Raw genomic sequence first — 21,371 nt, 5'->3', positions numbered from 1 at the left:
TGGGAACGATGGCAGAAGCCAACAGCTGGAACTTGCATTCTTGCCCATTGTGGCAGGATAATGATGGGTCACCATTCCCATCAGAATCCATCGGGAAGCCCCAAGGTTCTCCCCCATCACTGTCCAATCATCCTCCTGAGCCAGTGTGAGTTGATGGCTGCAGAGGTTTGATATCTGGTTTGGACTTTACTAGAGGCCTCTTCCCTCACAGTCTTCTGAGAACCAGAGAGCTTGAGGGGACTAGGATATTGAACTTGATGATCAGTCATGATCATAATGAATGGCGGAGCAGGGTCAAAGGGCCAGATAGGCCTAATACTGCGTCCAGTTTCTATGTTACTATTCTATCCACTCTGCCACACACAAAGTGCCAGGAAAACCACAGCCGCATAATTCCATCACCAAGCTTCATGGAGCAGTTTCCCATTGGATTTGTTACCTGCTGACCAGAAATTGATGCCTGAGATCAATGGACCTTTGCATAGTCCACCACATTTTCTGTCCTGCCCACTATGATTCCCATGGGAATAAGAGATTTATTTTTAAATCATGATCTCTGCATGATCTCTATAGGAATCCCATCCTATGAGAGGTATGCTTTGTCTGTATGGTGCGCAAGAAACAATACTTTTCTGTATTACGTGGCAATAATAAATCAAATCAAATCAAATGGCTCAGTCAACCACTCAGTTATAAACTGCTGTGGTGCCCAGCAGAGGTTCAAGAAGTTGTTTCACTATCATCTTCCCAAGGGACGTTAGTGATGGGTGATGAATCTGGCCTCACCAGCGGTGCCCCACGTAGTGCGAATAAATGAATTTTTAAAAAACATCTGGTTTCACGAATGCCACAAGGTTGTTTCGAACAGTCTGTGAATTAATGCGACAAATCACCGTAGCAACCAAACGGTTTTCAGATCGCTGACTTGTCATTGTGAGGAAAATGTGCTGATCTCAACATTACAGAAATACCATAAGTTTGAGAAATAGATTCAATCCAGGCAAAATCCACATTCTCCATTTATAAAAGCTTCCTTTCCCGAGAGTTATCAACCTGCTCTTCCGCTTCGAAAGATTTATGCATTATAAATCAATGATTCAGAATAAGAACAGATTTTAAGTGTGGTACAAATGGTGAGATTCACATCAGCCTGGGTGATTGAAATCCCTACTCCCCCCATCTCCTGTTCAACACGCCAATGCTTGTCTCACATTCATCATGGTTGTATATCTTTCTTCTAGAGAGAATGGCAAAAACTGCACACAGTATCCCAGCTGCAGCCTGATCAATGTTTTATACATAATCATCCTGCTTTCTTCACCCTATCCTCACCTGTATCAAGTCTTATACAACTTCTACCACGGCGCTCGCTTACCTCCCAGACCGGCAACACCTCAGTTTTAAAATTCTCATCCTTCTTTTCCAGTCTCTCCATGGCCTTGGCACTCCGTACCTCTGCAATCTCCTTCAGACCTCGAGCAAGGGCGGCACAGTGGCACAGTGGTTTGCACTGCTGCTTCACAGTGCCTGGGACCTGCGTTCGATTCCCAGCTTGGGTCACTGCCTGTGCGGAGTCAGCACCTTCCCCCCATGTCTGTGTGGGTTGTCTCCGGGTGCTCCGGTTTCCTCCCACAGTCCAAAAGACATGTTGGTTAGCATTGGCCACACTAAATTCTCCCTCAGTGTACCTGAATAGGTGCCAGGGTGTGGCGACCAGAAGATTTTCACAGTAGCTTCACTGAAGTATTAATGTAAACCTACTTCAGACACTAATAAATAATCTTAAACTTTAAAAACCCTCCAAGATATCTGCATTCTTCAACAATGGCCTCTTAAGTATCCCTGATTTTAATTGCTCCATCATTGACGGCTATACGCCAGTTGCCTAGGCCCAGGAATTTCGTCCTGAAATGTCTCTGCCTTTCTACCCCTCCTCTTTCAATTCATTCCTTAAAAACAAAATCTTTAACCAAGATTTTGCTCATCTGTCCTAATGTTTCTTTATAAACTTGCCTGATGCCTCTTCTGCCTTGGGACCTCTTGCAATGTTACAGGCACTATGTTATTGTTTCTCTTCCCTCACCTAATGGTGCATGTGGTAACCCCTAGGACTTGCGTGAAGAAATCACTGACTAACCTCCCTATAAGACTCGAATACGAGATCCCTGGGGATTGGTAATTAACTCACCAAGTGGAACTCGTATACCGAGCTCTGGATAAAGCAGACCCCTGAGTGGGTCCATTATTCCATTGTCCTGGTTGGGACCTGTTCTATTCATCACAGGCTTGTGGCTTTGCTTTACTTCATTTTGTGCAATAAAGCACTGTTCCTTTACAGCCGATTCCTGGCGTTACTTTAGTGTACAAAGCAGACTTTCCTCTGCTTCGATGGTGACCTTTGCCTGGAACAAGTGGCTAGTCTATCACCAGGGGACTTTCGGCTTGAAGGGTGCCACTCCACACCAGGCATGGTTGGTCAGGCCTCTCTCCCGCTTATACTGCCTGTCATTGGCATGTTGGAGGATTTTTCAGGTTGAGTTGGCCATGGCTATCAAGTCCTGGGGAGGGACTCAAACCTGCAGCTTCCGGCTCAGAAGTAGAAACATTACGCACTGCGTCACAAGACCTCCAAGGTACTATTTAGAGAAGAACAATTCAGAACAATTCATGGAGTATGATTTTCTTTTAAATTGGTTTTAAACATTACATTTCATTATATTGATATGTTTGCTTTCCTTACTTGAGAACAACTCAGCATTGATTGAGGATGCAAAACCAATGTTTCACTACTCACAAGTGACATCTGTATGTAATTCTGAATCACAGAGGCTAAAAAAATTCATGTTAATGGCATTGACTCAGAAATAAATATCTCAAATTAAAAGCCTTTCAGTATCATCTACTATCCTAGATGTACATCAGGCAGCAGATACACACCAAGGCTCGACAGCACTTACCCACAACCACTACAGTCTAGGACAAGGACAACAGGCACATGAGAATACTACCATCTGGATGTTCCACTCCAAACCATTCACCACCCTGACTTGGAAATACATCGTCGTTCCTTCACTGTTGCTGGGTCAAAATACTGGAACTCCCTCTCTAAAAGCACTGTGGGGATACCTACACTGCATGGACTGCAGCAGTTCAAAAAGGCAGCTCACCACCACCACCTTCCCAAAGGTTGTTAGAGATAGACAATACATTTGGATTTGAAAAAAGCATCCACAGGGAAAGTAAATTAAAAACACCTTTGGTGCAACCAACATTGGAGGCTGAATAGAAGGGAGCCTGTTCACTCCTCCTCACTGGGTCCTAACAGTTAGAGTCGTAGAAGTTTACAGCACGGAAACAGGCACTTTGACCCAACTTGTCCACGCCACCCTTTTTCTTTAACCCCTCAGCGAGTCCCAGTTGCCTGTGTTTGGCCCATATCCTTCTATACCCATCTTACCATGTAACTGCCTAAATGCTTTTTAAAAGACAAAATTGTGCCCACCTCTACTACTACTTCTGGCAGCTTGTTCCAGATATTCACCATCCTCTGTGAAAAAATTGCCCCTCTGGACCCTTTTGTACCTCTCCCCTATCACTTTAAACTTATGCCCTCTAGTTTTAGACACCCCTACCTTTGGGAAAAGATATTGGCTATCTAGCTGATCTATGCCTCTCATTATTTTATAGACCTCTATAAGATCACCCCTCAACCTCTTACACTCCAGAGAAAGAAGTCCCAGTGTATCCAGCCTCTCCTTATAACTCAAACCATCAAGTCCTGGTAGCATCCTCGTAAATCTTTTCCGCACTCTTTCTAGTTTAATAATATCCTTTCTATGATAGGGTGATCAGTACTGCACATAGTATTCCAAGTGTGGAATTACCAATGTCTTGTACAACTTCAATAAGACATCCCAACTCCTGTATTCAACGTTCTGACCAATGAGACCAAGCATGCCCAATAACTTCTTCACCACTCTGTACACCTGTACTTCCGCTTTCAAGGAATTATGAACCTGTACCCCTAGATCTCTTTGTTCTGTAACTCTCCCCAGCACCCTACCATTAACTGAGTTAGTGTTGCCTTGGTTCAATCAACCAAAATGCATCATCTCACATTTATTTAAATTAAACTCCATCTGCCATTCGTCAGCCCACTGGTCCAATTGATCAAGATTCCATTGCAATCCTAGATAACCTTCTTCACTGTCCACAATGTCACCATTCTTGATGTCATCTACAAACTTACTAACCATGCCTTCTAAATTTTCATCCAAATCATTAATATAAATGACAAATAACAGTGGACCCAGCACCGATCCCTGAGGCACACCACTGGTCACTGGCCTCCAGTTTGAAACACAACCCTCTATAACCACTCTCTGTCTCTGTTAGTATAGAGATATACACATGAGTTTAAAGTTTATTTATTAGCGTCACAAGTAGACTTACATCAACACTGTAACAACACTACCGTGAAAATCCCCTAGCCGCCATACTCAGGCGCACTGTGGATGCACTGAGGGAGAATTTAGCATGGCCAATGCACCTAATCAGCATGTCTTTTGAACTGTGGGAGGTATCTGGAGCACCCAGAGGAAACTCACACAGACATGGGGAGAACGTGCAGACTCCACACAGACAGTGACTCAAGCCGGGGATTGAATGTGGATCCTGGTGATGTGGGGCAGCAGTCTTACCACTGTGCCACCATGTCACCCATATCTACTCTAAAAATACTTTAATGGCTTCAAGTTGTGAAAGACACTGGAGAAATGCAAGTCTTTCTTCGTTTTCCTAATGGCTGAAGGTTTGGTAACCAGAGGGCACAGATTTAAGGTGATTATCTAAAGAACCAAAGGCCACACAAGGTTTTTTTCCATAATGAGTGGTTAAGGTTTGGAATGTACTGCTTGCTGGAGTAATGGATGCAGATTCAGTAATTGTCATCAAAAGGGAATGTGATAACTACTTGAAAGAGAGAAAATTGTACAGAGGTGGCGAAAGAGGGAAGAACTGTGACTGACTGGATTGCTCTTTGAAAGCGCTGGCACAATTCAAAGGGCTAAACAGCCTCTTTCTGTGTTGACCTGTACTACAATATAAATGCAAGTCTTTCTTTCTCTTTCTGCTCTGATTTTCCCTGGGAGTTGGCTGTTTGAAGTAACAGCACTGCCTCACCAAACCAAGGATGCAAGGCTGGCGTCCTGGAGAAACAAGGCAAATTATCGCCTCACATTTATCTGCAACAGCTAAAAATATTCACAGCAAACACAACAGAGGGAAAAGAGAAGACGTGACTGAGACTTTAACAAGGGGCAAGACATTTACTATTCCTAATCAATCTCTGTGGAACATCACCTGCTATTTCTACTTTGATTAATTAGAAGGAACGGAAGCTGTGAAATCTAGTTACAACAGCAATAATTTACATTTACGTAGCACCTTTGACATTTTCAAATGTCCCAAGGCACTTCACATTGAAACTAGAAGCAGGAATAGGCCACTCGGCCCTTTGATCCTGCTCCACCACTCACTTTGTTCATGGCCGATTATCAAATTCAGTGTCCTGATTTCCCCTTCCCCTCATATCCCTTGGTCACTTTAGCCCTAAGAGCTGTATGGAACCATAGAACCCTACAGTGCAGAAAGAGGCCCTTTGGCCCATCGAGTCTGCACACTCCCACACAGAGACTGAACACAATCCCACCCAGGCCCTACCCCCATATCATACCCACTAATCCCGCTAACCTACGCAACCCTGGACATAAGGGGCAATTTCTTATCACAGCCAATCAACCTAACCCGCATATCTTTGGACTGTGGGAGTAAACCAGAGTACCCGGAGTAAACCCATGCAGACACGAGGAGAATGTGTAAACTCCACACAGACAGTGACCCGAGCCAGGAATCGAACCCAGGACCCTGGAGCTGTGAAGCAGCAGTGCTAACCACTGTGCTACCGTGCCGTCCATATCTAATTTCTTCTTGAAATCCTGTGGAAGTGAATTCCACATATTCACCACCCTCTGGGTGAAAAGAATTTCTTCTTACCTCAGTTCTAAAAGGTTTACCCCTTATCCTCAAACTATGACCCCTAGTTCTGGACTCCCCCACCACTGGGAACATTCTTTTTGAATCTACCCTGTCTAACCCTAACATGAGTGAATATCAAACAAAACCTGACATCTATGAAATATAACCAAGAGGCTGGCCATTGAAGGTGGCTTTAAGGAGTTTCTTAAAGAAGGACGGAGACCAAAAGGGCAAAAAGGTTTAGGGAAGGAATTCTACAGTTTACACAACTGAGGGCAAGGCTGCCTAATAGTAGAGTAATGAATATCAAACCAGTTAGAATTAAAGGAGCATGGTCGATCTCAGAGGGGTATTTGGAGGAGGTTGCAGAGAACTGAAAACAAGAACAAAGAACAGTACAGCACAGGAACAGGCCCTTTGGCCCTCCAAGCCTGATGCCTGCCTAAACTAAACTGTATGCACTTACAGAGTCCATATCCCATCCTATTCATCGAGATGCCCCTTAAATGCCACTATCATACCTACTCCCATCACCTCCCCGAGCAGCGCATTCCAGATATCCATCACCATTTGTGTAAAAAATGTACCTCGCACATCTCCTCTAAACTCTTCCCCATGCATCTTATGCCAATGTCCCCTAGTACTTGACTTTTCTACCCTACAAAAGAGCATCTGACTATCCACTCCGTCCATGCCACTCATAATTTTGTAAACCTCTATCTCTACAAGGTTGAGAATACTAATATAAAAACAGTGCTGGAAAAACTCAGCAAGACTAGCAGCATCTGTGGAGAGAGAAATGGAATTAACATCTCAAATCTGGTTTGACTCTTCTTTGGAACTGAGGGGAAGTAGAAATGAGATAAGTTTTATGTTGTGGAAGGTGCAGGGACATCAAATAAAAGTGAAGGTCTGGGATAGTTTTAAAGTTTGTAAGTGTCATAATTAGACATACATTAACACTACAATGAAGTTACAGTGAAAATTCCTGAGTCACCACACTCCAGTGCCTGTTCGGGTACACTGAGGAAGAATTCAGCATGGCCATTGCATCCAACTAGCATGTCTTTCAGACTGTGAGAGGAAACCCACGCAGACATGGGGAGAACGTGCAGACTCTGCACAGGCCGTGATCCAAGCTGGGAATCGAACCCGGGTCCCTGGCACTGCGAGGTAGCAGTGCTAACCACTATGCCACCATGCCTTCCCTAGGTTAATATTCTGCACTGTGTTCCTAACCCAACAAAAAGGTTCAGTGAAGTAAGGACTCGAGTCTGAGACGAAATAAAACAAGGAGAAAAGCTTGAAAAAGAACGTTAAAATTGAGGTATTGCTGGACCAGGAGCCAATGTAGGTCAGTGAGCAGCAAGGTGACAACTGAACAAGATTTGGTGCGAATGACAGGGGCAACAGAATTTGGTTAGGTTTATGGAGAGTGGAAGATGGGTGGTTGCCCAGGAGGACGTTGGAATAATTGAGCCTGGAACTTACAAACAGAACTGAGATTCAGCACCAGATAGTTGGTAGCCATTTAATTAAAAATTTCTGGAATTAAGAATCAACTGATGATCATGGAACCATTGTCAATTGTCAGAAAAACCCACTTAGTTCACTAATGTCCTTTAGGGAAGGAGATTTGCCGTCTTTGCTTGATCTGGCCTACATGTAACTCCAGATACACAGCAATGTGTTTGACACTCAACTATCCCCTGAAATGGCCAAACAAGTCACACAGTTCAAGGGCAATTAGGGATGGGCAATAAATGCTGGCCAGCCAGCGACATCCATGTCCCACAATTAAAAAAAAGCAGGGAGACAGAGACAGAGATAGAATTCGATACAGAGATGGAAAGAAGCAGCCTTGATGTTGGAGAAGCTAGCTATCTGATCATGAGGCTTCCCTGCATTTTCTGTTTTAATTTCAGACTTTGCACATGCACGGTTCTTTGCTTCCATAGCTGTGGAATCTCATCTGCTTTATCCACGTTGATTAATTAGAGCAAATGCAAGCTGTGATACGCTCAATATTTTATCTTTTACAACCAACATGTTAAATAGCCACGGCAATAAAGAACAAAGCATCCTGCACAGGGTGTAATGGAAGCCCATTTAAAAATGTTTAACCAACCATGTTTTCCTATCTACTTTCAAGTTATAATGGCATCAGATTTTCTCCCATAAAACACTGGAATTGCATTCAGATGACAACTTCGATTTCAGTAATAGATGATCTTCCTCTCCTTCAAGTTACACAGCCATGAAAAGTCACCCAGCTGTAGCTATCAGCTATTTACATTATATATACAGCCTTTATGGCCAAACATGTCCCTGCCAGTGCTGAATATTCATATGGGCCTCCTATAATCCTTTCATCCCATTCTGTCAACACATCCTTTTATTCCTTTCTTCGTCATGTGTTTACCTTAAATGTATTTATGTTATTCATCTCATTACGCCCTATGATTTTGATTTGATTTGATTTATTATTGTCACATGTATTGGTATACAGTGAAAAGTATATTTTCTTGCGCACTATACGGACAAAGCATACAGTTCATAGAGAAGGAACGGAGAGAGTGCAGAATGTAGTGCTACAGATATAACTAGGGTGTCAAGAAAGATCATATGAAGTAGGTCCATTCAAAGTCTGATGGCAGTAGGAGCTGTTCTTGAGTCTGTTGGTACGTGATCTCAGACTTTCATATCTTTTTCAAGGGGGAAGAGAGTATGCCCGGGATGTGTGGGGTCCTGGCTGTTTCTCCAAGGCAGCGGGAAGTGTAGACAGCATCAATAGATGGGAGGTTGGTTTGCATGGTGGATTGTGTTTCATTCATGACCCTTTGTAGTCTCTTACAGATTTGGACCGACCAGGAGACATACCAAGCTCTGATGCAACTAGAAAGAATGCTTTCTATGGTGTATCTGTAAAAGTTGGTGAAAGTCAGACTGGACATGCCACATTTCCTTAGCTCCTGAGAAATCAAAGGATTTGTTGCCTTTCTTAACCATAGCATTGGCATGGAGGGAGCAGGTCAGGTTGTGGGTGATCTGGACTCCTAGAAACGTGAATCTATTGACCATTTCCACTTCATCCCCACTGACGCAGACAAGGGCACGTCTTCCATTATGCTTAATGAAGTCTATGATAACGAGCGACACATTCTCATCACTCTTTGGGTAAAGAAGTTCCTCCTAATTTCCTGTCTGGATTTGTTAGCCACTGTTAAATTTATTGTCTCTAGTTTAGAATTCCCCTGCAATTAATGACAGATTCTCTTTGTCTATTCCAGATACATCTCAAAGGCCATCTAAGGTAATCCCTCGGCCTTTTCTTTTCTAGAGGATTCAGGCATCCCCCAGTCCTTACCTTTCCTGATGTTTTTTTATCGGCATACTCAAAACTATCAAACCTAGTTCAAGTCAGGACATTGAGAGTAAACAACGGTTTAGCCATCACACTTCTGCTATAGTCCATAGGTACCAGGAATTGTTTCAGTCTGAGCCTGCAGAATGGGGAGATCTCAAGACTGTTTTGTACTGAGTCTGTAAAACCTGACCAGGATTTGATAAATGGGGCAGAAAGGTCTGATTTAATCAATCTCAGCTTTCCAAGCTTAGGGAGGTGCAGGAATTATGCTATTGATCTTCATCATATGTGTATTTGCACTTATAAACCTTTCTGTGTTTGTATCTCTCGGCACTTATATGTGTGTGCCTGCATTTGCATAAGCCTGTGTTTGTGTGTGCTTCCGTGTTTCCCTGTATTTGTGTGTGCTTGTTCATGTCTGTGTTTGTATTTTCCTGCATTTGTGTGAGCCTGTATTTGTGTTTTCCTGTATTTGTGTGCATCTGTGTTTGTGTTTTCCTGCATTTGCGTGTGCCTGCATTTGTGTGTGCCCGTGCTTGTGTGTGCCTGCATTTGTGTGTGTCCATGCTTGTGTGTGCCTGCATTTATGTGTGTCCATGCTTGTGTGTGCCTGCATTTGTGTGTGTCCATGCTTGTGTGTGCCTGCATTTGTGTGTGCCCATGTTTGTGTTTTCCTGTATTTGTGTGTGCTTGCATTTGTGTGTGTCTATGTTGTGCGTCCCTGCGTTTGTGTATCCTTCCTGCTGCACTTAGGGATTCTATGATACAATGATACAATGAATGTGGACCATGAGGGAAATATGTGGGCACAATATGGACAGAGTTTTGGAACCAATACAGCAAATATCATGGCAAGATTATGGGAATTTAAGTTTGAAGTCATAGAATCTTGCATCATGGCCATTCCTTCCATCATGCCTGTGCTGACCCTTTGAAAGAATTATCCAATTCCATTTTGAAAATTAACATTGGCTTCCACTAAGATAGAAGCAAAATACTGCGGATGCTGGAATCTGAAACAAAAACAGAAAATGCTGGAAAATCTCAGCAAATCTGGCCGCATCTGTGGAGAGAGAATAGTGCCAATGTTTCGAGACTAGATGACTAATTGGGACATCTTGTTGTATAAGACATTGGTAAGGCCACACTTGGAATAATGTGTGCAGTTCTGGTCAACCTATTATAGAAAGGATATTAGTAAACTAGGAGTGCAGAAAAGATTTATTAGGATGCTACCGGGACTTGATGGTTTGAGTTATAAGGAGAGGCTGGATAGACTGGGACTTTTTTCTCTGGAATGTAAGAAGCTGAGGGGTGACCTTATACAGGTATATAAAATAATGAGGGGCATAGACAAGGTAGATAGTCGATATCTTTTCCCAAAGGTAGGAGAGTCTAAAACTAGAGGAGATGGAGATGGGGAGGCAATGGCCAAGTGGTATTATCACTTGACTATTTATCCAGAAACTCAGCTAATGTTCTGGGACCTGAATCCTGTCACAGGTGGAATTTGGATTCAATAAAAAAAAATCCGGAATTAAGAATCTACTGATGGCCATGAAACCCTTGTCGATTGTTGGGGACACCCACCTGGTTCACTCATGTCCTTGAGGGAAGAAGGTCTGCTGTCCTTATCTGGTCTGGCCTATGTGAGGTTCCAGAGCTACAGCGATGTGATTGACTCTAAACGGCCCTTGGGCCACTAGGGATGGGCAATAAATGCTGGCCAGTCAACGATACCCACATCCCAGGAATGAATAAAAAAAAGGAGAGGGTGGATAAACTCGGTTTGTTCTCACTGGACACTTTTAGCACCTTCTCAGCTTTCTGTATCGTCATTCACATTACCTTGACCCACTCCAACCAACGTCCCTCCCCCCACACCCCTCTACCACCTCATGGTATAAATCTCTGCTGATTCTCTTTGTTCTCAGCTCCGACGGAAGGTCATGTGGACTCGAAGCATTGGCTCTATTCTCTCCCCACAGATGCTGTCAGACCTGCTGAGATTTTCCAGCATTTTCCGTTTTTGTGTTGGTTCCCACCAACCTTTCAGACAGCGCATTCCAGACAGTAACTAATTCCTCTATCCTTCCCAAATCACTGAAATGTCTTCAATTGTTGCAGCATTCCTGATCATCATCCTGTTATTCAGCAGCCTTCGTTCCAACAGTCTTGGCAGGAAGTGTGGGAAAAGGGAGAAAATTGACCGCCCGGGTCTGGCGAAAGTCACAGCTGCTGACGGTTCATACAAATGAATTTCTGGTGTTTCAAGAAATTGATTTCAGAAATTCCTTTTATCCACTGGGAGAAAGTAATCAAAATAGACATCAGCCCACATGTTAATGATATCCAGACAGAAGATTATTTTTCTGTCAAAGTAGTGAGGCTAATGGCACTTGCTATTACTTACAGTTGGATGTCCGCCAAGTTCAGATTGAAAGAGGGGGGGGTGTTGCCGAGTAGTTAAACACAGACATTGAAAGTTGCGAACCAAGTTTTCTCGCTCCATCATGTAAATGACTATCTCGCTGCTGGCCCCAGCATTGAAATGAATTGGAGGCCGTGGATTAGCTTACTTGTACGTTGGACACACATCAAACTCACCTTGGGGCCTTGCAAGCTCATGGGGCACTGGATTTTACTGCAGTCACTAGACTTTGCAAACTCTGTGCAATGTTGCCATCAGGGCACCCAATGACAGACCGATTCCTCAATTAAAGTACGGTCTACTCCTCCCTGAGTGTATAGCTGGTCTGGAACCATGCGAAAAACTGCTTTCCTGGAAGCTGCCATCACCTCTCATTCTTCAGTAGGCAAACCGTCTGCAGTTCCTCTAACTCCCTATCCACCACTTCCCTCCATCCCTCAGGTTTGTGGATGGATTCCAGGAGACAAGGGCTATCGCCTGAGGAGATGGGTTCCTCACCCCTCTAGAAATGCCACAGAGCCACAGAGGTGTTACAAAGACTGCCATCTGCTCACCAGATATCTCACTGAGCAGTTCATTGTCCTGCTGAAAATGTGTTTTCACCGTCAAGGGCGGCACGTTGGCACAATGGTTAGCACTGCTGCCTCAGATCACCAGGGACCCGGGTTCAATTCCCGGCTTGAGTCACTGTCTGTGTGGAGTTTGCACATTCTCCCCATGTCTGTGTGGGTTTCCTCCGGGTGCTCCGGTTTCCTCCCACAATTCAAAGATGTGCAGGCTAGGTGGATTGGCTATATTATATAGCCCCTTAGTGTCAGGGGGACTAGCTAGGGTAAATGCATTGGGTTTCAGGGATAGGGCCTGGGTGGGATTGTGGTCGGTGAAAACTCGATGGGCCAAATGACCTCCTTCTGCACTGTAGGATTCTATGATTCTACTGTCTGGACAAACCCGCCAAAGTATCTCACATGGTTGCGTGTCTGCTCCAGGCATCATAACGATGCAGTGAAGGGACCTTTGGAGAGGACAACATAGAGGAAGGTGTGATGTCTTCCGAGGAGGAGGCGGCCGAAAAGGAATTGGGAGAGGATAGGACGGGGATACATAGGGGGAATCTTCTGCTGCACAAGATGGTCCAGGTCACCATGGAGATGGCCAGGCCCAAAGTGTCACAATGTGGTATTTTCTGGAAGCTGTGATCCTGGGGCACAGTCTGATCCAGGAAAGGTTCAGCTGATCATCTCTGAGGCCAGAGGGACTAACCACATGTGGTGAATGCAGCAGAAATGTGCTGACACGGGAAAGACAACCATGCATCCAGTCTATGTAATCTCACCATCGTAGAGAGATGAGCGACCACTCGGAGCCCCCACTGTCACTGGTGAGAAGCTCATGTTTTATTTATACCATGAGACAGCACAAAGTTCCAGTAATCATGTCTGCCATGACATTGAATGGTGATTTTATTTACAACATGAGGCCTAACATGAAACATTAATCCAATGCCAAAATGAGCCACTTTGTGCTCGGACAGTGCCCTTCTAGGACACTCCTTTGTCATTCTCACCGTGTTGCCTCAGAGGATGCGGAGACGGACAGCTCACATTGCTGCCCTCACAGTTGTGATGATGGGTAGTCATCCTTGTTTTGGAGGTACCCATTGAGGCCTCTCCTATCTCAACATCAGTGCAGCTGCAGCCCTCACCACTGGTCCCTGCTCCATAGATGCTCCCTTTGTCAGGTGTGCCAAGGAAGCCAGGGATGATGAGGGCATCCTAATCCTCCTCAGGAACTGCCTCAGGCTTTGGTTGGTGTTAAGGGAGGTCGCCACTGCGGTGCAGCTGGCATCCCCTCCCGACCACCTCTGAGCCATCTGGGTGACTTGACCTGTTCAGGTTGCAACTCATTTTGTGTATCCCACGGACATCAGTTCTCAGGTGCCGAACTGACTGGACCAGACCACATAAAGCATCATGAATTTGCTGTGCTGTTCTGGTATGCACTCCAGGTGCTGACACATATGACCGTCCGTGAGGATCGCAACCCTCTCATGGGAGGAGCTCATACACCCCCAGCCCAGAGACATGGTCAAGGTTCTCTGCTGCACTCAGAATCCTTGAGACTGAATAGTCACAGGGAGCTCCAACTGATGGGACCTGTCAGTTCCTGCTTCCCCAGATACTGACCTTGAATCTGTGACTCCTGAGGGCTTTCCTCAATGCCGAGTGGAGTATCACTTTGTGCAGGATATCAGAATTACTTCCTACTCAATGTCAAAGGTTATTAAGTGGTCGACCCGTCTCAGGTCCTCACTCCCATAGGATGAAGTCAGGAGTGCCGAAGGTGTTGTTCATTCGGTGGTCTAACTTCTTTAGCATGACTGTGTAGAGCCTTTGGTAGAGGCTCTTTTATTCTGCCTAATACGTGGAGACCAGTCTTGCAAAGTGTTCAATTGCAGCATCTTGCTGGTACTTCCAAGTAACTGTACATTATTAACTGCACATGCAGGCTGGAGGGAACACAGAATGTGTTCTCCATGGGTCATTAACTGACTGTATTTGTAAAGCAGTTCAGTGCCAGCAAGGTCAAGGCTCACAGCATTGGCCTCTTCCAAAGTAACCACTAGGCAAGAGTGATCATAACATGCTGGAATTTCAATGCAACTAACTAGCATGCCTTTCAGACTGTGGGAGGAAACTGGAGCACCCAGAGAAAACGCACGTAGACACAGGGTGAACATGCAGACACAGCGCAGACTGTGGTCCAAGACAGGAATTGAACTGGTCCCTGGCACTGAGAGGCAGCAGTGCTAATCACTGTGCCACTATGTCACCCATGCTGGTAGAAGTCACCTCTGCACAGTCCTTGGTGAGACAAAGTCCCATCTTCACAGTGAGGATGCCCTCCATCATGTTGTGTGGTACTACTACCATACTGAATGGGATAGACTTTGAATAGACGTGGCAACCTAAGACTGGGCAACCATAAGGCACTGTGGGCCTAAGCAGCAGCGGAATTGAATTCAATCACAATCTGTAACCTCATGGCCCGGCAGATTCTCCATTCTACCATTACGACTAAGCTAGGGGATCGGCCCTGGTTCAATGAATAGTGCAGGAGGGTATATCAGGAGCAACACGACGCATACCTAAAAATGACCTGTCAACCTAGAGAAGCTAGAACATTTTTTGTGCCAAATAACATGAGCTGCAAGCAATAGAGAGCGCGAAGCAATTCCACAATCATCAGATGAGTTCTAACCTCAGCAGTCTCGCCACATCCAGCCCTGAATGCTGGTGGACAATTAAACAACTCATTGGCAGAGGAGATACCACAAATCTTCAATAAACAAAGATGTGTGGGTTAGGTTAATTGGTCATTCTAACTTGCTCCTTAGTGTCAGGGGGATTAGTAGGGTAAATGTTTGGGATTACAGGGATAGGAACTGGTTGGTATTGTTGTCGGTGCAGGCTTGATGGACTGAGTGGCCTCTTTCTGTGCTGTAGGAATTTTATTATTTTATGATTCTAATAGGGGAGCCCAACACATCAGTGTAAAAGATGTGGCTAAAACATTCGTAACAATTGTCAGTAGTAAGTGTTGAGTTGATGGTCCATCTCGGCCTCCTCCAGAGTCCCCAGCATCACAGGTGTCAGTCTACAGTCAATTCGATTCACTCTCCGTGGTATCAAAAAAGACACAGCAAAGGCTATGGGCACTGGCAATATCCTGCCCATCGTACTGAAGACTTGTGCTCTAGAACTTGCCACTCTGCAGAAACTCCAAGGTTCTTCATAAACACCCTTCAAACCCATGACTCCTACCATCCAGAAGGATGGCAGCAGATATATGAAAACGCCATCACCTGGAGGTTATCCTCCAAGCCCCTCACCATCCTTACTTGGAAATATATATTTTTAAAATTTTATTAATGTCAAAAGTGGGCTTACATGAACATTGCAACAAAGTTATTGTGAAAATCCCCAAGTCGCCACACTCGGGCGCCTGTTCGGGTACACTGAAGGAGAATTTTGCATGGCCAGTGCACCTAACCAGCATGCCTTTCAGACTGTGAGAGGAAACTGGAGCATCCGGAGGTAATCCATGCCGACACGGGGAGAACATGCAGACTCCACAGAGACAGTGACCCAAGCCGGGAATCGAACCCTGGCGCTGTGAGAAAGCAGTGCTAACCACTGTGCCACTGTGTCGCCAATATGCTCCTAAGCAAACTAAAGGACTGACCATGGACACATTATAAGTAAGTGCATTATAATGTAAGTGCTTGTCTTGTGGTATTGAAAGTTGTTTACACAGCTGACACACAGAAACAAAAACTAAATGGATAGAGTGGGAGGAGAGTGGACTTACTGACCAGAACGTTTTACACATGGGCTTTGTTGCAACAGATTGAACCAGAAAAATAATCAGTTGTAAGGATGAAAATATGAGCTTTACAAGATGTAAACATTTTAGGCCAAGCCCATTTTATTCCAGCAATTCACTCATCGAGTGCCTTCCGGTCTCCTTTCTGCACCCCCCTCAACCCCCACCCTTCCCCCAGCCTCTTCCCCCTTTACTATTCTACTCTGGCTCTGGAAGTTTCCAGACCCCCCTCAGGGGGAGCATTAGGGAGAGCTGGTGTCCACTGGGCTCTGGGGCCGAAGATTCTTCTTCATGAAGAAGGTTCCAGAAGCAGATTAAAGGTGACATGAGGAGAAATGCTGCCCCCCACCACCTCCACCCCCTGCCCCCAGGAGTGGTAAGGACTGAGCTGAGAAGCTCAATGGCCTCCTGGATTAAACCAATCTCAAAACGGGAAAAAAGAATGGAGCTCAGGATTAGAGAGCATGGGTTAGCTCTGTGAAATGTACTCAAATACACAGCCATGAGTTGAAAGGATGCAACATTATTATTCCAGGAGTGGGTATTGCAAAACTTAACATGTAGCTACAGGAGCCAAGATCATAGAGTCACAAAATCCGCTCAACAATAGGCAGGCATTTGGCCCATCAAGCCTGTACCAGCATTTTCGAAGAGTAACCCAGCAATCCCACCAACCCCCTCTCACCTTCATTCTTCATTTCCCTTTTCTCCCTCAGATTTTTATCCAGTTTTCGCTTTTTGGGCGGGTGCATAGGACCTTTGTCTTCAGCGTCAAGTTCCATTGCGCATGGGCCTGACCAACGTAAAATTCTAAACCAAGCCTGTGCGGATCTTTCCCAGCCACACATGCGCAGGAGGCCTGAGGTTCATTGGGTCATAGAGATGCCAACCACAGAGCTGCAGATGAGGGCCAGTTTTAATTTAATTGCATGAATCTTCAAACGTTTTGAATCTCTTTTTCGCGCACACTTGGGAGGTACTTAAGGCACGCCACTGCGTCAGAGCCCACTGCTCGGGAAGCACTGCTCTAGATTAATAATCCAGTAATACTGTCACAATGCCACCAAAACTCCCAAAATTTTATGTTATGCAATTGTCACCAACGTTCACAGTAAAACAATTAAAGTTCGACTCTCACCAGAGGAATGGACATTGGTGTGTAGACAAGAGATTGCTGGGGAACCTCAAGATGAAGGCTCTGAAACTGCAGGAAGCTATAAAATCTTTAGTGGCCCGCCAAACCATGGCTGTGGAGGGGAGTCACCCCTCTACTGAACTGCCTGTGTGGAATATGAAGCTTTGCTGGTCCCAGGCCTACTGCCAGGAGTTCACCTCCAAGGACTTACTTAGCCTTGGCCCCAGCAGGTGGCTCATCTGTTGCTCATACGTTCCTGTCCATGTCCCCAGTGACCCAAATCTGCCGGTTGTGTAGCCACATCCATTGCACATCCATCTCCAGCAATATCATATGGGGAAGCCCAGAAGAAGCAAACAGCTCCGACCACTATCCTCATCTCCCTGTTTTATTTGTGCTCTATTACAAAGTATATTCAACCAGTTCAGACCAATATTCTTATTTCCCCAGTTATTAGTGTTCCATTTTAAAGTATTTAAGATCAGTTCAGACCAGTACTCTTATTTCCCCCTTTATACTGCTTTCCCCTTTTGGGTATGAAGACCTCAGCCATCAACCTGACTTCGGGTTTCCCTCCCAGTCATCTCTGGGGTCTCGTATTAATATTCTGCCATTTCTGTCTGTAATTTCCATTGTTGCGTTACATACAAAATGAACAACCAGCTCCTAAATTTTGACATTATATCAATGTTGATTCTGCCCACATTCCATAAAGACACAAGGAATGAGCCGTGTTCAAAGTTGCGATTAGAAAGCTCCTGCCTAACAAAGTAAATACTTAGATGATCTCAACAGCAAGTTCTAAAGATAAGCCTACATTCGCATCGTATGTTCCAACCCATCATTCTGGATCTATAAGCCACGGTGCATCATCTGTACTAAAGAATGTGCTTACCTTCTTCGGATGTCAATAGTTTTCGGTGGTTTGGTGTTAACTCCGTCCTGGCAGCTGTCTCTTTCTTGAGGTACGAGTGCATCTCTACCAGGCAGCGGCAGGACCACAGTCTCCTGAGTAACGGCCACTTCATCCTCTCCGCCCTGTTGGCCAATGTGCTGCTTGGCATAATCAAACCCTTGAACTGGCTAGACAACAAAATCAATTCAAAACAACAACAACAATGAAGCAGAGTTAATACTCAAACCAGAGGAATAACCTTCTCTTAGGACATCTGCCTTCTGATATGAGGAAGGGAATCAAGTCATCGGGCAGGCAGATAGAGTTGAGGTCAAAGGTCAGCCATGATCATTTTAAATGGCAGAGCAAAATGGCGGAGCAGGCTGGCTGGGTCATTCCCCAACTTATAAAGGGAAGGCACCTTAAACTGTTCAAGAACTTCTGGCATCTTTCGCTAGTTGGACCATGTATTTTTCAGAGGTTTTATCTCCTCTCAAGGTTGCAAATTAACATGGAAACTAGAAGCAGAAGTAGGCCATTTGATCTTTCGAGCTTGCTCCGCCATTCACTTTGATCATGGCTGATCATCAAATTCAATATCCTGATCCCCCCTTCCCACCATGTCGCTTGAACCTCGAGAGCTGGATCCAATTTCTTCAAACAACGTTTTGGCCTCAACCATGCTCTATGGTAGTGAATTCCACACATTCACCACCCTCTAGGTGAAGAAATTTCTCCTCACCTTAGTTCTCAAAGGTTTACTCCTTATCCTCAAACAATGGCCCGGTTCTGGACTACCCCACCATTGGGAACATTCTTTCTGAATCTACCCTGTCTAACCCTGTTAGAATCATATAAATTTCTGAGTCAATCCCCCTTTCCCTCATCTAGGTTATCTGCACGTGGATGTGGGGCCCTTGCCTCTTTCCGTGCAGGTTTTAGCTGGCTAGAGGCATGACTTATACTAAGTCTTTGCAACTAAAGTTAGACAGAAATCTTCACAAGGGGGAGAAAGGCACTTTTTTGCCAACTGTTTTCAGACTGGGAGGAACAGGATGAAGATAAACAATCCATCCCACCCTCCCCTGATCCCAACCTAATCCCAATTTTCCATATTTAATTCATGGGATGTGAGCACAGCTGGCAAGATCAGCATTCACTGCTGACCTCTAAATGTCCTTGAGAAAATAGTGGTCAAAAAAGGCTGCTGTCTGTGTGGAGAACTGAGTGGCTGGAGAGACCATTTGGAGAGCAGTTAAAAGCCATACAGAGTGCACATGGGAGTCACATATAGGCCAGCCTGGCTAATAATAGCAGATTTCCTTCCCTAAAGGACATCTGTGAACCAGATAGTTTCATCGTCACCATTGTTAATGTCTATTCCATGTTTATCAATAAATTTAAATTCCACCAGCTACCACAGCTGGATTTGAATTCACATCTCTGGAGCACAATCCCTCTGGATTATTCATCCATGAATGTTACCATTATTCTACCAACCCTGCTTGGGGAGGGGGGGGAAGGTCTCATGGGTTGTGCACATCTCACAGGCGCCACTGGCTCCCAAATAAGAACGAATACAAACATTGCCAGGCTCAAGGATGTAGCTCCTGCCTCGACAGGAGCACATCTGGTTGGGAATACAAGCTTGATGCCTCCCTGGTGATTCCTGCACATCAAAACCATCACAGATCTCAAGAAAAAATGACTAGCTATCCGGTAGCAGTCAGGGTTACACCAACTTTTCAACCTTTTAAAATTCTATATGTATTTCCGAGGGAAATTATTTTTATGTTCATCCAGGGCAGGGTACTCACTGTTGGGGAATTAAATTTTTACCACATTTTGCAGCCTACGCAGCGGCATCAGGTATTTTTATGGCAGCAGTAAGATAAAGTATAAAGCCCCATCATCAAACAAGGTGCTCCGTTATAAATCTCAGAAAAGCTTGCTGTTGGTAACCATGATCATATATTGTGGGTGGAAACAAAATGATTTGCATTTTATAGCAGAAGTCTCTGCATGTCCCAGTGATCTTTGCATCCAATGAAACACTTCAGAATCATAGAATCCCTATAGTGCCGAAGGAGGCCATTTGGTCCATCGAATCTGCACCGATTTTCCAACAGATCATCTTATCCAGGCCTTATCCCTGTAACCCCACATATTTATCCCACTAATTCCCCTAAACTACACATCTTGGGACAACAAGGTTCAATTTAACATGGCCAATTCATCTAACCTGCACATCTTTTGATTGTGGGAGGGAGCTGCAGCACCCGGAGGGAGCTCACACAGACACGGGGAGAATGTGCTGGCACCACACAGACAGTGACCCAAGGCCAGAGTTGAACCCGGGTCCCTGGCACTGTGAGGTAGCAGTGCTAACCACTGTGCCGCCCTATGAAGTGTAGTCATTGTTGTAAAGTAAGCATCGTTCCAGCCAATTTACAGACAGCAAGATCCCACAAGCTGCAATGTGACAAATTACTAGGTGATCTTATTTTTTAGTGATGTTGATCAAGGGGTAAACACTCATAATGCAAGAGAAGAACCTCTCTCCTCTTCTTCAAAATAACGATATGGGATCTCTCACATCCACCCAAGAGACCAGGCTATCTAAAAGAAAGCAGACCTGGCAAGGCAGCACTCTCTTGGCACTGCACTGGAGTTCAAACTTGGATTTTGTGTGTGCGAGTCTCTGGAGTAAAATTCTAAGTGGGAAGAGTTTTATCAGGTCCTGGGAGGCGGTTTGAAGGAAGAGGATGGGAACAAAATAAGCGAAAAATGCACCGTATTGGCTCCCCAACATCTTCCTGCCTCCTTTCATTTTCCTTGGAGGTGGTTTTTATGTGCTGATGGCAACTGGCCCAGCTGTGATAGGAAGTTGATTAAACGTGTTAAATGGTTAATTAGCAGCAATTTTCCAAAGGCAATCCAATTTGATGACAGAGCACAGTCCCCACACAGTGTAAGAACAGAGGAGTCAGTTGCATGGGAGATTGGAGCGACGTGTGAAAACTATGCAGTTTGAGCATTTCACAGTGCAGCTAGCGAGTCTGCAGGTATCTGTTTCAGGATATTATCATTGGAAGGCAGTTCCTGGAGAATGCACTCTCTG

General features: G+C 44.9%; 1 protein-coding gene across 1 annotated transcript in view; it reads right to left on the bottom strand.

Moving 5' to 3' along the window:
* kiaa1549la (KIAA1549-like a) overlaps nucleotides 1–21,371 on the bottom strand; it is a 284,087-nt gene that overhangs the window by 71,300 nt on the left and 191,416 nt on the right. The window contains exon 12 of the mRNA XM_080191561.1: nucleotides 18,251–18,438. Coding sequence (XP_080047687.1) covers nucleotides 18,251–18,438 — 188 coding nt within the window. The remainder of the gene's footprint in view (nucleotides 1–18,250; nucleotides 18,439–21,371) is intronic.

The sequence above is a fragment of the Carcharhinus amblyrhynchos genome, chromosome 6, assembly GCF_965287045.1.
Source record: "Carcharhinus amblyrhynchos chromosome 6, sCarAmb.v2.hapA, whole genome shotgun sequence".
Taxonomy (NCBI): domain Eukaryota; kingdom Metazoa; phylum Chordata; class Chondrichthyes; order Carcharhiniformes; family Carcharhinidae; genus Carcharhinus; species Carcharhinus amblyrhynchos.
This window is presented reverse-complemented; position numbering and strand designations above follow the sequence as displayed.